Source organism: Sciurus vulgaris, assembly GCF_902686455.1.
Source record: "Sciurus vulgaris genome assembly, chromosome: 3".
Classification (NCBI taxonomy): domain Eukaryota; kingdom Metazoa; phylum Chordata; class Mammalia; order Rodentia; family Sciuridae; genus Sciurus; species Sciurus vulgaris.
In genome coordinates this window covers 183,098,346-183,113,988 of record NC_136463.1, presented here as the reverse complement: position 1 = coordinate 183,113,988, position 15,643 = coordinate 183,098,346, and the positions used below count along the sequence as shown (strand labels likewise).

At 45.1% G+C, this 15,643-nt stretch overlaps 1 protein-coding gene across 3 annotated transcripts in view; it reads right to left on the bottom strand.

Annotated features, from left to right (window-relative positions):
* Positions 1–15,643, bottom strand: part of DGKD (diacylglycerol kinase delta) — an 86,127-nt gene that overhangs the window by 54,334 nt on the left and 16,150 nt on the right. For all 3 annotated transcript variants that reach the window (XM_079132255.1, XM_079132256.1, XM_079132257.1), the window contains exons 2-3: positions 3,888–3,998; positions 2,161–2,241 (exon numbers count right to left, since the gene is read on the bottom strand). In XM_079132255.1, coding sequence (XP_078988381.1) covers positions 2,161–2,241; positions 3,888–3,998 — 192 coding nt within the window. The remainder of the gene's footprint in view (positions 1–2,160; positions 2,242–3,887; positions 3,999–15,643) is intronic.

The window sequence follows — 15,643 nt, the reverse complement described above, 5'->3', positions numbered from 1 at the left end:
TCTTGATATATTATTCCTTTGATCCAGATACAGTGACCTTCTTTGTCCCTTCTGATTTTGTTTTAAAGTCTATTTTGTTTACATGTAGCTACTTCTGCTTGCTTCTGGTTTCTAACTGCTTGCAATATCATTTTCCATCCTTCACTTTCAGTTTGTGTATGCCTTTGTAGATGAGGTGAGCTTCCTGCAGACCCAGAATAATGTTGTCTTGTTTTTTTAATCGATTCCACAAGTCTACATCTTTTCATTAGAGAATTAAGACCATTTACTTCTTATTAAAAGCTATGTTATTAGGGATGGGAATGTGGCTCAGTGGTAGAACATTGCCTAATATGCATGAGGCCCAGAACACATAAACCCACAGAAAGTTACTAAATAAATTTTGTGGGACTAGTTTAAAACAAAATTCAACTAAACCCACCTCCTACCTCAAAGGAAAGCATATGTTCCAATGGAAATATTCTAAACATGAAATTAGGAAAGAACATTTAACATTACCAAGAACAACTTATTACTAGAAAATGTACAAATAACTAAAACCAAATTAACATCTAAATTAACACCCTGAAGACTACAATGAAATGCAACACTTGTTCCTATTAAAAACTCTAAAAAACAAATCAAAGAATAATCCATTTACATGGCTTGAATTGCCTCTCGCCAACCAGTAAGTAAATGATAAAATTAACAGAGAAAAAGTACAAATTCTCCAAGTAAAATAAGGAATGAAGAGAGATCAACTCAATAAGCCACAAAGTAAAACCCAGAGCAGTTACGTCAACATGAAACGAGAAGTTTAAGTGGAGGGAGAACTCCATTTGTATCAGCAACATCAGCACTCAATCTACAAATAAATAGATAAAGCATAACCTAAAATTACCTGAAAACACATTAATCCAAAATGTCAGATCCTTAATATGAGAGAAATTACTCACCTGAGTTATACAAAAATAATTTTTAAAATTAGGGGACACTTTATGTCTAAATGAGATAGTTTAATAATAAAAATATTTTAAAGATTCTAATGCTGCAATCAGAGTAATCCCTTACACAGGTAGGTTCAAAAGTCAGCCTATGAAGCCAAGATTATCAAGTCATACAAGAAAATACTATGGCTGGTCGCAGTGGTACCTGCCTATAATCCCAGTAACTGAGGCAGGAAGACTGCAAGTTCAAAGCCAATCTGGGCAACTTAGCAAGATCCCAAGCAACTCAGCAAGACCCTATATCTAAAAAAAGAAAAAAGGAAAAAAGAAAAGATCCAAGGGTATAGCTCAATGGTAAAGCTCCTCTGGGTTCACTCTGAAGGGCTGTGAGGAGGAAGGGAAGGGAGAGGAGAAAATGCTATGCGCTGGGCATGTGGCTCAGTGGTAGAGCACTGGCCAGCTTACACAAGGCCCTGGGTTCAATCTCCAGTGAAAGAAAAGAGGGCAGGGAAGGGGAAGCTATATAGCCATTAAATAATATGACACACATTCTGATAAACTGGCAAGGGAGAATATCCACCAAAAACGTCAGGAGGAAAAAAGGCACACCGAAAAAAAAAAAATAAGAACAATCAGTCTATCTCCAAGCACAAGTAGGTAAAAATACAGATGGACGGAAAGAGTGACAAATGCTCTGCAGTGAGAAGCTGGTTATCTCTGAGGGGTGAGAGCACGTGAGCTTGTGCATTCGGAACTTTTGCAGAGAGTACATAACTTTCAAAAATTTGGATGAGAAAAAGTTTAAAAGTAATAAAGAAAAAAAAAAAAAAAAACAACAAAGAAGTACACCAAAATATTCACATTCTCATGTGGCTGAATTATGGCTGCTTTTCAATTGCTTTAACACATTTTTTTCCATTTCCAAATTTCCCACAAATTCACAAAAATGTTTTTAAAAAAAAAAAAAAGCTTTGCACCAAACTGTTAAGATGTAAACCACCACACTTTCTTTAAAAATTTCACTTGGACCCTCTTATTCTTTTATCCTCATATGTGCCAAATTCTCAATTACTCTCAACCAAAGTATGATTTCTAGCATTACATTCAAAATTTATCAGGAATCATTCCAATCAGGAAGAAAAGCATGCAAGAGGCTGAAGAGCCTGTATGCGTTTGTTTGAATCAAAAAGGAAAGCCAAATGTGAAGAATCAGGAAGGTGTGACGGATTCTCACCGTAAAACTGTTGTTGACATTTTTGGTGCTGGATTCAGCTACACTGGCATCCGTCAGGTCCACCTCATCAAATATGATTGACTGGAAAGAAACAAATACCAGGATTTACAAAGAAACAAATGCCAAGAAAAGTGGGTCCCAAGCACTGGCTATTACCACCACTCTCCCAACCCCCACAAACCAGGTTCCTTGAAAATGGCAAATGATCAATAAGCTGACAAATTAATGCAGCCACTCAGACTGCTTCTTTTTTTTTTTTTTTTTTTTTTTTAAATGAAGTAGAGGCTGACTACTTCTAACAAAGAGCATGCACAGAACTTAAAGAGATAGCTCTGTGATTTTGATTCTTAATCCAGAGAGTTCATTAGTGACTGCACTAGTGGAAATAAAAATTTACAAAAACAGTACCAATACTTCTATATTTATTTTTTAAATAAAACACTACTATCAATAAAAAGGTTTCTTTCTTTCTTTCTTTCTTTCATTCTTTCTTTCTTTCTTTCTTTCCTTTTCTTTTCTTTTCTTTCTTTTCTTTTTTTAGTACCAGGAGTTGAACCCAGGGGTGCTTTACCATTGAGCTACATCCCAGTCCTTTTTAATATTCTATTTAGAGACAGGGTCTTGCTAAATTGCTAAGGCTAGCTTCTCAGCCTTCCAAGATGCTGGGATTACAGGTGTGTACCATCATGCCTGGCCAAGGTTTCACTTTTAAATGTGAAGTACATCCTCATGCAATGGTCAACCTGAGAGAAAGCTGTATTGGACTGAGCATCCTCCGCCCCTCTGGCTTGTTTTTCCAGTCAGCACATTTAGGGGAAAGATCCTGGTTGTGATAAAATAATCCAGGGGAATAGACAGACCCTAATAGCAGGGATCTGACTGTAAGGAAAAGCAGGGAGCCAAGTAGAAGGAATCGAATCCTGAAGAGCAACAGTCAATCTCCAAGAAAGGGCAAGGAATGAGGCCTGTAGATTTCCTTCTCTCCCCTGAGCCATCCACCATAGACCCCACATCCTGTTTACTGCTTCCTCTACTCTAAGAGCACCCAGAAAGAAAGCTAATTGCTGGAAAGCATACACAAAGAATTTCACATTTCTGGTCACACCCCAAGAAGCCCAATATGCTTCAAAAACCACTCCAAGCTCATGATATGAGATTGGTAAACGTGTGGTCCCCATCTTCCCGAACGAACAATGTCCCACTGTGGTTAACTTTGTGACCCTCTTCTGCTTTCCCCATTAGTGATGAATGACACCAAAGAAAAGGAAAATGAATAAAAATAAATTTTGTAAGAAATAAAATATGCCCTGAGACAAACAAAACCTGACGCCCAGGCTAGGGATATAGCTCAGTTGGCAGAGTGCTTACCTTGCAAGCCTGAGGCCCTGGGTTCAATCCTCAGCACCACAAAAAAAAAAAAAAAAAAAAACCTGACGCCCCCCCAAAAAAAACCCTGCAAAGCCAGCTGGAGTGCATCTCTCCCTTGGAGAGGGCCTGCGCTCTGTCCTGAGTGCAAGATCCTTATTTTACCCAACAGGGGTCTCTCGAGAAGGCTCCCATTCTCCCTTGAATATGTATCTACTTTCCTAAATAAACCTCTGTCTATGCCTCTAGGGGGAAGAAAACTAGCTGAAAGGACAGTTCAGTGAATTGGAGCTCCCCACTGTCCCACGAGAACTCAGTCCCTCAAGCTGTGCTCCCCGAGTGTCCCTGTCCCTGCACCTCACCTTTGCAGTTTTGGCATAGTACAGTGTTCGCCCACGAAGCTTAAAGTATCTCCTTTTTGATCGCTGGAATGAATTGTTCTGCTTGGTCAGCATTCCCTCCTTGATGACAGTCTGAAAGACAGAAATACATTTGTAAACTTGTGTGCCAAGGTGCATCCAGCTGACACACACCCCAGAGTGGCTGATGTGCATTTGTGTCTCTAAGGAGCCAAGAGGCCTATCAGAGAAGTACTTCTCGCTCTCTCAGATCATGCCCTGTGCACGGCAAGTGTGCTGCTGGGGAGGCACTGTCACACTCCTTCTCTAAAGGGCAATGGCGTGCCTGTGTCAGGCAGAGTGTCAGAGGACCAGGCATGCCCTGGATGTGCCCAGATTAGCAGAGGGGAAACTGAGGCTTGCAGACTGCAGTAAGCAACAGCTGGGGACCTGCACATCCTCCAGCTTCAGCATTTGGTACTTTTCAGCTATTCTTGGCCCTATCTCAGTGTTCTCTGGCCTCCTGCCACTTCTCAGGATCCTGCTGCCAATTCTGTCTATGTCCATTGCTCTGGAGTTCAGCGTAGATCCAGGCCTGTGCTCTACTCAGCCCTCACACAGGCATTTCTGCACGATAAGAGATAAGTGCCATTACTAGAGACCCTGACACCCATCCTATTCCAGGATGCTGAGGAGCCCACCCCACAAATGGAGTTCACTTCTCAGAGAATCCATAACACATCCTGGCTCAGGTAAAGCAAGAACAGAGGAGTACATCTTCTCTGGAACTGTCTTCCCCTTATGCATTGTGTGTGCTAGACTCTCAGTGAACTAAGCCCTACACACCACTTGAAAATTAAATACTCAAGGACCTACTCAGTGGCAAGATGTCTCAAGCCACTCAGAGCCACCAACGCAGTCAACACTAATGAACAGGGGATAGAGGTGAAGTTTGGTGGCAGGGTGCTTGCCTCACATACATGAAACTCTGAGGTCAATCCCCAGCACCACAGGGCAGGCAAAGGGGCTAATAAAAACCACATAGGAAAGCAAGAACCAGGCTGTCAGCATTTGACACTTTCTTATACCACATCTAACAGAAATCTCCATTCCACAAGAAGTCTAACACAAACGAGGAGAACTTACAAAAATTCTGTTCAAAAACACACATTTCAAGTAACTTTTAAAAGCAATGCATGTAGGAAATACCCAGGCATCCAGGGCCACTTAAAATTTCCTAAGATAAGCTGGGGGTGAAGGCACACACCTGTAATTCCAGTTGCTCAGGAGGCTGAGGCAGGAGGATCAAGAGTTCAAGGTCAGCCTCAGCAATTTAGCAAGGCTCTAAGCAACTAAGTGAGACTCTGTCTCTAAATAAAATACAAAAAAGGGCTGGAGATGTGGTTCAGTGGTTAAGTGCCCCTGGGTTCAATCCCTGGTTTAAAAAAAAAAAAATCTTCCAAAGATAAAACAAGTATGAACCAGACACAGAAACCTTAAGTTACACAAAGGCACAGGGATGGCAAGAGCCTATCAGCCTGCTCATCACAGGAGAAGGAACAGGACAAAGAGCCCAGCCCCACCAACCAGACACACAGGGCCAGGCCTCAGGAGCCCTCGGCTGAGCACCCAAGGGCCAGCCCCCAGCACCTAGGGTCTCCTCTCCTCACTGGCTGCAGGATATCCTCCTGTGCCACTCCTGGGGATGGAGTCCATGCTCTAGTGCCAGCATGCTGCTACCACAAGCTGCCTTGTCCAGCTCCCTCAAGATGGACCTAGGTCCAGGGGGAAAGGTGCTGACGAATTTACTTACTCATGCAGTGGCTTCTACCTTCACCTCCTTCCAGGTAATTAAAGATCGCCAAGAGAAAGAAAAGAGGAGCCTGATATACCAGGAGCCAGAAAAGACACATCAGGCTACAGTCACTACCATGTGGGTCATGTGCCAAAACAGAACCGTCCAGAGCCCGGACATGACCCAGTCTGCAGTATCTTCTTTTTTTTTTTCTGCAGTGCGGGGGATTGAACCCAGGGCCCTGTGCTTGCAAAGCAAGCACTTTACCAACTGAGCTATTTCCCCAGCCCAGTCTGCAATATGAAAGGACTGGTAGCTGGAGTTTCCTTCCGAGCATCCTTTACAGATGGTAAAGTGCATGTTGAATACAACTGTACACACCAGTCACAGACCCTGGAACATACTCTGTGAGATCCTCTCTTTGTGGACTTCAAAGGACTCTCTCTGTGCAGATGCCTCCTCACCCCTCATCTCCCTTACCTCCGCAGGGGTAGAAATCGCTTCCATCTTTCCTAAATGCAATGTTTTAAAAAAGAAAAAGCCAAAACCCAGAAAAGGTATAAATTATCTTTAAAGGACAGATGCTCAGGTAATTTTTCTTGTATCTTTCACAACCCATCTGATATGGAAAAGAAAAGCAAAATTAAATACAACACACACACACACACACACACACACTCACACACATCTTTCAGAAAGCGGATGAGAGCCTGCGATCTCGGGCAGCCCAAGGAGACCTGCTGTTCTATTTATAGAACAAGCAAGCTCAGAAAAAAGACTCTGGTGGGTTTCAGCGGAAAAGGCTGGGGAAAAGATAAAGACCAGTACTTCTTTGAAGCTTTCTCAGAAACTACATTTCTTCTCCTGATTCACTGCTCCTGAATACTATAGATATGCTGCAGAATATTTTTAAACACTCAGTCTAAAGCAATGAATTAAAAGTGGTCAATAAAATCACACCCCAAAAATGTGCTTTGTGTTGGGCAGCCTGTGAGAGGCTCCCACAGGAAACGCTGCTGTGCTGGCCACTCTCCCTGCCCCAGAGAAGCAGGGGTCGGCCTCAGACCCTGCACGCTCACTTGGTTCTCACCAGTGCGCAAACAGAAGGGCCAACTCTCATTCAAGGGGAGCCTCATCACAATCAGAGACAAATATGCAACACATACCAAGAAAATGTCCAGTCACCAGTCAGATAAAGAACCCTCCTCCAACCAGCCCAGAGGCAGGACCCTGAGGTAGAAGCAGAGTGATAAAGCCAGCAGAGTTGGAAGCCTGAGCCTAAGTGTGGTCCTGGGAACCAGGGACACCCACTGACCACACAGACACACCCACCCCCCGGTCCAAGACCACAAGGCCCTTCTGTGGGGGATAGCGGGTAGCAGAAGTCTCCAGTGATCTCTCCTCAAGAAGACAGCTCTGGAAATACCTCTGAAAAGGGCTTTGAACCAGTGTGCGGAGAAAGTCCACAGCAGGCTCTGCAAGACCTAGTCAAATACACACTTGCCAGGTATCCTTTGAAAGGAGCCATGGGGGCTCCATCACAGGGTGAGGATGCCTCCTCTCTTTCCTGCCTCCCTTCCTCAGACACAGGGCAGTGTGTTTGAGGCAGTGAACAGGAGCTCAGACCAGAGGAGGACAGACAGCTACACAAGGCGGGTGCTCAAGGACAGGGGACATGTGCAATGCCCTCCAAGGGAAAGCTGCACACCACAGGTCTTAGCACGTACCTAAGCAGGTGGGAGAGTAAGGTCTGGGGCTTCACAGGCCCCCAAGTTGCTCCTCAGGACAAGAAACAGAAACGAGTAGGGCAGGAAGGATAGACAGCCCCAGATCACTGCCTGGCTGTCTTCTGTAAGTCACCAAGCCCTGAATTAGGGAGTAGTGGCTCAGAAACCCACTTGAAAAAGATGAGGAGACAGGAGAGAAATCTCAGATGATGCCAGAGCATCCACCAGGTTTCATCTGGGACTTGTGGAGCATATGGCCCAAGACAGCCAAGGGAATTCGGTGTGAAGCCGGCAGCCAGCTCTCTGGGTCTACAGGGCAGGAAAATGTTTTCCTCAGCACCTGCCAGGATGAGATCCCTCAGGGAGGTGTGGGATTCCAGGAGACCCAGGGAAACAGGATCAGGGGACCCAGTGGTTCTGGATCAGGGACAGAAAGGAGGAGAGGAGGTCAAAAGGACAGTGACAAAGTGGTCAGATCAGGAGATGAGTTCATCAAGAAGTCAGCATCAATGATGCGAGCCTCCAGCAGCAAGGTGTCAGTAAGGCCTGGACAGAGTCACCAGGCAGAGCAGACTGGTGGGCAGCCAGAGGGCAGAGCTACATAAATCATACCAAAAGGTACTTGCAAGTGAAAGGAGCAAAGGTGGGGTTTTTTAACTTGATTGTTTCTTTTTACTTTGACTCCCTATTCTTTCTGTTATGATATATTTCTAATGGTGCTACAGCAGGTTCCATTTCACTGGCCCAATATGCTCTGTGCTATAACAATTCCCACAGCTGGAACACTCAGAATGATCCTGCTCACTCAATACTATCAACATTCAATGGGGGCAGAATCAGTGGTACAGCTCCTTCCCCACCCCTCCCTGGTACTGGTGATTGAACTTAGGGGCACTCAACCACTGAGGCATATCCCCAGCCCTATTTTGTATTTTATTTAGAAACAGGGTCTCACTGAGTTGCTTAGCACCTCGCCAATCTGAGTTTGGCTTTAAACTCACGATCCTCCTGCCTCAGCCTCCCGAGTTGCACAGGGTATTTTAAATGCTTGCTTAGTACATATGGTATCCACTACACACAGGAGTAGTTTCATTCTGTAGGTCTCAAACCAGCTTTGGAAGCAGGTACAAATTCAGAATCACTAATCCAAAAACCCAAGACCTGAAATGCTCCAAAATCCCAAACTTCTTGCGCACTGACATGATGCCCAAAAAGTTTTGGATTTTGGAGCACGGTGGATTTCATATTCTCAGATTAAGAATGTGCAACTAGAGAAGCCTAGGCAAATGTTCCAAAATCTGAAAAACTTGAAAACCTGAAACATTTCTGATTCCATGTATTTTGGATAAGAGACATACAACCATTTGCAATACTCCATTTTACAGATTAGGAAACTGAGGGGCAAAAAGATTAAGGACATGTAGCGAGTAGACGGCAGAACTAAGATGCCAAGCTAGCCCTAGACTCAGACCAAAAATATGTGTAAGCAAAATTAAACTTCAGCATATGTCTACTGACAACTCTGATTTAGTTCAAGCAGATAAAGGTAAATTCCTTCATTTATACTAGCCGAGCAAGTATGTAGGCCACATGAACATTCCACACGTGGGCATCTCTGTGGACAGAGAGGGCTCACCTGGGCGAATGCTATGCTGGAGAATTCCTTCAACTCTACAGAGCCAGGCCCCACATTTGACACTGCCAATCAGACAAAACCTCCACATGCACTTTTTTCTAAAGACACTGAAAATACCAAGAAAGGATAGCCATTCTCCACTGCCCCCTGACAACTTTGAGACGGAATCTCACTACATTGCCTAGGCTGGTCTCAAATTCCTGAGCTCAAGCCATCTTCCTGCCTTAGCCTCCTAACTACAGGTGTCACCACCACAGCTGGCAGGGCAGTCACTCCTACCAGCCAGCAGGACCCAACTTCCCCTTTGCCACCATGCATTTTCCTTCTGCAATGCCACTAAGATTAAAAGTGACAGTGTCACAAAGCCCCTATGCCATTCTAGTTTCCACTAAGAGGAGGGAAAGTGCCTCAGGAAAGACTGAACTAGAAAAGGCAAAAAGGGGCTCTAAAACATAAGTGCAAATCCCCAAGAGGAACTCCTAGATTTGCCCTTCATCAGGAGATCACAGCCACGTTCCCTGAATTTAGGGGCACTTCTCCTCCAGAGGCAGGGCAGACAGTGTGAACAGCCCCCGCATGCGGACTCTCCCCACACTAACAGGACCTCAGTTCTGAATGGGCCAGTGGAGCCCACAGTGGCCCTTCATGACAGTCCTGACCACCACTTCTTCAGTCTTGGTCAAAAAGACCTAAGCAGAAGCCCTGCTGGGGGTGGGGAGCTGGGCAAGCTGCTTTACTGGTGTAAGGCAACACAGGTGCTTCAACTCCCTTTTCCTTTCTCCCTGGAACAAAGTTACGCCTGGTTCTGCAACGGCTATACAGAATCCAGGAAACAGAACCCCTGGGTCCTGACGCCATCCGTGGGCAGTCCAATGCATTCTTGTCTGATAGGTCACTGTCACCTAGTGCTGAATGCTGGTGTCTCCAGAGTTCAAGTTTCCACACCCGTAATGTTCCTCATCTCGAACCAACTCTTACTGACCCCATACTCTAGCTTTCATCACCCAGTATTTCCTCTTTAGTTAATATTAACAGCACCATCTAAGTTAAAAGAAGTATCAGGAACATCAACTCTTTCCTCCTTTGCTCCCCATTTTACCCGGCTACCCAGGATTACAGATATTCCTTGCTAAAATATTCAAGATTCTCTTCCTGACTTCAAATCCCCACCTTAGGTTTGAATCACTGTCTCTCATCTCTGTGCCTGGGTGTCTCTCCAGTGTAACCCAGACCACTTGTACCAGAACCCAGAAGCACCTGTTAAAAATGCAGATCACTGCTCCACTTCCCAACAGCCAAAATCCTGGGAATGTGCAATTCTGGCAAGTGCCCAGGTGGTTCCTTTGCACATGATGTTTAAGGATCCTGTTCTTATGAGCCCTACCCATTCTCCTATCATCCTGCTGCCACGGTTCTCTCCCTCCCAACTGGTGGCTCTCAACTCCAACTGCCTCCAACTAAATCACCTGGCAGTCTCTGGGAAAGTGACCTCAGGTCCCATGCCACCAGCAAAGTGGGCAACAAGCGGGGGAGAAATGGACAAGGAGTCATAATGTTTAAAGCTCCCCTGGAGTTTCAAATAAGCATCAAGTTCGAGAACCCACACCACCCACTCACAGACTTGCCCTTTCTTTTATTGTTGTGGTTTTGTTTTCAGTATGGGGGTTGAGCCCAGGGAAGGTCTACGACTGAGCTACTCCCTCAGTTCTTTGTATTTTTTTTTACTTTGAGATAGGGTCTCACTAAGTTACTGAGGCTGGCTTCAAACTTAGGGATGGTCCTGCCTCAGCCTCCGAAGCCCCCATGCCTAGGCCTTCACACAAGAAGGCCTGGTGTGGCCCGGGGCTCTTCCTGATCTGAGGGCTCCACTCCAATCCTCCCAGGGCCCTTTACAACTGACTCTTCATATCAGCATACTCTGAATATAATCTGTCCTCTGCCTGGGAATCCTCAGTTCCTCTTCTCTGAACTGAAAAACTAGTAAGCTTTGGGACCCAAGGCAAATGCACCACCCCAGGAAGCCTCTGCAGATTGTCCTAGGCAGAACAGGCTGCCACCTGCTTTGCAAGTAACTTGCATTTTAAGGCTGTCATTCTTGCCAGACCAAGGCCTGAGGGTCAGGTTGTCTCATTTATCTGTCATCCTGGTACCCAGGAAGGGCTAACATCTCTAATCTGTAAAGAGCTTCAAAAAAGTGAACAGACTAGCAACCCAATATAAAAATGGGCAAAAAAAAAAACAAACATTTCAGAGAAATAAAAATACAAAATGGCCTTTGAACACATGAAGAGATAGGTGCTCAACCTAGCTCATAATAAAGAAAAAAAGTTAAAACTAAACTAAAATACTACACACACCGACTGACCCAAAAAAAAAAAAAAGGCAGCACTCTGTTGATGAGGTGGAGACAAAGGGCTCAACATGCTGCCAGGACAGCAACCCAACCTGCCTGAGCAGGGCACCCGGAAAGGCCATGCACATGCCTACCCTTCCATCGGCAAGCTACCCCAAAGGTGCCCTGGCAAAATAGAAAACGAGGTTTGTGCAGGGCTATCTGCTGCAAATTGCTACAGCAAAAGACTGAAAAGAACCCAAAGGTCCACCAACAGAAAGGGGTTGAAAAAACCATGGTGCATTCCTGAGATGAGGTAATGCACAACCAGAAAAGCGTCAAGGAAGATATCTTCACAAGTTGCCACAGTTTCCAGAAGACAGTAAGTAAAAACAGAAAGATGCAGGGCTGGGCTGAGCTCAGTGCTATAGCACCTGCCTGGCCTGGGTGAGGCCCTGAGCTCATCCCCAGCCCTGAAAAAATAAAAAACAGAAAAAAGGAAAAATAAGGAAAGGAAAGGTGCTTTGCACACAGAGCATCTCCATGTAAAAAAGGTGATGTACCTGTGGGAAAACAGAAAACAAACTTTAAAACAAGCATTTTTTAATTTTTAAGCAGCAAAAAAAAGGGAAGAAACCATGAAAGGATAAATCAAATAAATAAAATAAAATAATAAAGACAACTACATGGAAATGTGGAAGGTGGAGGGTAGAGACAGGGAAGGTCCTTGGCATGCTGGACCCTGCAGCAGGGCAGGCTCCTCTGCCTGGCCCTGATCTCCTGTGCTGACTGCACACACAGTCCACAGACCTCCCATTAGGCCACCTAGGGATGCTCCCAAGAGAGGCACACAAATATTCCCACTGTATATGCAGAGTGCCTACCAGGTGCCAGGAGCTTATTTAAAATCTCTATTTAGGTCTGGGAATGTAGCTCAGTGGTAGAACACTGGTCTAGCATGCACAAAGCCCTTGATTTGATCTCCAGCACTGCAAAATTAAATAAATGAAATCTGCACTTCATTTAACCCACCCCTGTGAATCAATAGGACATGAGGTGTCACCCCAACAGTCCTGTGTCAATGCAAGAATACTGAGGTGAAATGATTGGGTTGTGAGCTCCATGACCTAATCAGTTCATCCTAGTTTGAATGGACCTGCTGGGTGGTAACTGCAAGCAGGTGGGACATGACTGGAGGAGGTGGGTCACTGGGAGTGTGCCTTAAAGGGTTCACCTGCCCATGGCCTCCTTCCCTTTCCTTCTCTTTTCCCAGCCATCATGAGCTGAACAGCACTCTTCCACCACACCCTCCTGCTGTGATACTCCACTTCACCTGAGGACCACAGCAATGCATTGGCCCACCACAGACTGAACCTCTAAACCAAAATACACTTTTCCTCCTCTAAACTGTTCTTGTCATGCATTTTGGTCACAGAGACGAAAAGCTGACTACCACACTACCCGTTTTACATATAAAGAAAATGCAAAGGGAACACCTAGATCTATCAGAAAGGACAGATAAGGGATTTGAACTCAGGTCTGTTGATTTCAACTCTCTTCATGCTTTCATAGCAAACAAAAAATCAGAATTATATTTGGGGAAGACTTACTCTTTGTTATTTTTGCTTTCACAAATCCAGACTAAACGAAAGCTACATTATCCTCCTCCTTTTCCCGGGAATGAATTTACACATAAATGTGTGCACCAGGAGGCACGGTCCACCTGAACCACAAAGTGACACACTGTCACCAGCAGCAGGGATGATATCCCAAAGACACACTACTGGTGGATCAGTCAAGATGGGAGCCCCCTGGGCTGGGCTTGTGGCTCAGTGGTGGAGCACTTACCTAGCATGTGTGAGGCACTGGGTTTGATTGCTCAGCACTTGGTATAAATAAAATAAAGGTCCACTGACAACTAAAATATATTAAAAAAAAAAAAAAAAACACAGGAGACGGTGCCTGGTGTCAGGCAACCTGCAGGACAAGCTCCATTCCCCCACAGAGCACTATTCATCAATACTCCAGCACAACGGCTGCTGGGAACACAGTGATGAAAGGACGGGACACCTGGCCTTTAGGGAGCTGCACTCTGGCAGAGGGACACTTAACAAAGAGAAAAGTACCACAGAATCTGCTTTAAAATGTTAAATAAAGCCCAGCACTGTGTCACACACCTGTGATCCCAGCAGCTCAGAGGCTGAGGCAGAAGAATCCTGAGTTCAAAGGCAGCCTTAGCAAAAGTGAGGCACAAAGCAACTCAGTGAGACTCTGTCTCTAAATAAAATGCAAAATAGACTGAGGATGTGACTCAGTGGCTGAGTGTCCCTGGGTTCAATACCCAGTACCGAAAACAAACAAAAAAAGTTAGATAAAGTGGGGACAGAGGGAGACAGATGAAACAAAGACACACCCTGGTGTGATCAACTTTTCTCTCTACATTGGTGTCTGTTTGAAAACGTCCACCTCATGTGCTAAAGGGGCCATGAGAGGTGCAGGGTAACATGGAAATGCAAAAGTCAAGGAGTCAGAAAGTCCCGAAGCAGCCACACCTGGTTCCTGACCCACCATGCCACCTCAGAAGGCACCACACTACGGTAAACCACCTGGGAACCGGCGCCGCACAAGACACATGGCAGAATCACCTTGGTGTTCAAAGGCAGTTTCCTGGCCTGTGCGGGCGTTAGCTGGAATGAAGTTCTGTGCTCAGTTCTCACCACCAGTCTGCCAGGGACATTGCTTCTCATTTCCTCACCAACACCCAGGTCCAGCCACTGATGACACCTGCTACTCTCGTTCACGGGTAACATCCTTCCAGTCTGTTTTCAAGGGTGTACGTAAGATACCCTTGTGCATGTGCTTGTGTGAGCACATGCAATACACAAATTACTTGATAACCTGCTTTTCCTTATGCTTCATTCCTCTATCACCGATGCTACTTCACTCAGATAACAAAGATGTCTCATAACTATAGCTATGAACTGACCCGCAAGAAAACTGAAGTCCTCACACAGCAAATGTTTTGAACATCTGGTTAAAATATATCCTATTTATATCAAGACATTCAACTCTGCCTACATAAGTTTAAATTTATTTTCAATGCAGAAGTTAAAAGTTTAAATAAATAAGTTGCCCCATACAATGTACGTTCAATTATTGGCAAATTTAACCCTATGTTTTGATAAACCCCGCTCTTGTGTATATTTGGCTACTTAAATTCAATCTGTTTGACCCGACAGTCCTGACAGCTCTGGCTGTGCCTCGCAACATTCCAGAAGAGGCTGAGCGCAGACATCCTCTTTCAGATTGGAGCACAGTATCCTCGGCATCCACGCACACACAACACTCTCTCTACAGAATCCTCACTGCAGGGGAGCATGCTATGCTTGTGCTTTTGTCTTCTTTAATAAAAAACAATACAAGCTTATTTTAGAAAATGTAAGAAAGCAAATGCAGAATATAAACAATGCAAACCCACCACCTAACATGATCCCTGGTATCATTTTGGAAACTTCCTCGTCTTTCCTCCACTCGTTGTTTTGCACACAGCTGAAATGACTCCTGTAAACAGTTTTGCCTCCTTGTTTCTCCAACAGCACACAGCACTGCCAGCACTATGCACACGCTGCCTTCCTCAATCACCAGGACGGCTGGTCACACTAGGAGACTCACACTCCCTATCAGTGCACTCTGCCACTTTCCAGCTGTGTAATCTGAGGCCCAGGCACTGTGGTCTCCCCGTGGCAACCTTCAGACAGTTGTGAAGGTGAAATGAGACAACCCATGAAAGTGCACAGCACAGGCCGGTGCTTAGCACCTTCAGCTGTTGTTACCTTAAGACCCCAAGTCAGTTCATGGAGGGTCTGGTGCAGTTTCTTAACCTGGGTTTGGACAAGGAAGTTGTTGGCAACTTATCTTGTTTTGTTTTTTAGTGCTGGGGATAGAAGTACACTAAGCATGTGCTCTACCTCTGATCTACCCCACCCTCTGATCTACACTCTCAGTCCCCATTTGCAACATTTCATATGTAATGGTACAATATACCTGTTGTCCATGCTGCCTTTAGGACTATTTCTGAGGAAAGGGTTCCACCAGTGGACTTCCTTGGAGTTATTCACACACCAAGGGATTTCTATATGCAGCAGCCAGGTGCAGTGGCTGAGCAGCCAGGTGGAGTATTAGGAGGCTGAGGCAGTAGGATCATAAGTTCAAAGCCAGGCTCAGTGACTTAGCAAGACCCTGCCTCAAAAATAAAAAGGCCTGGAGATGTAGCTCACTGGTAAAGCATCA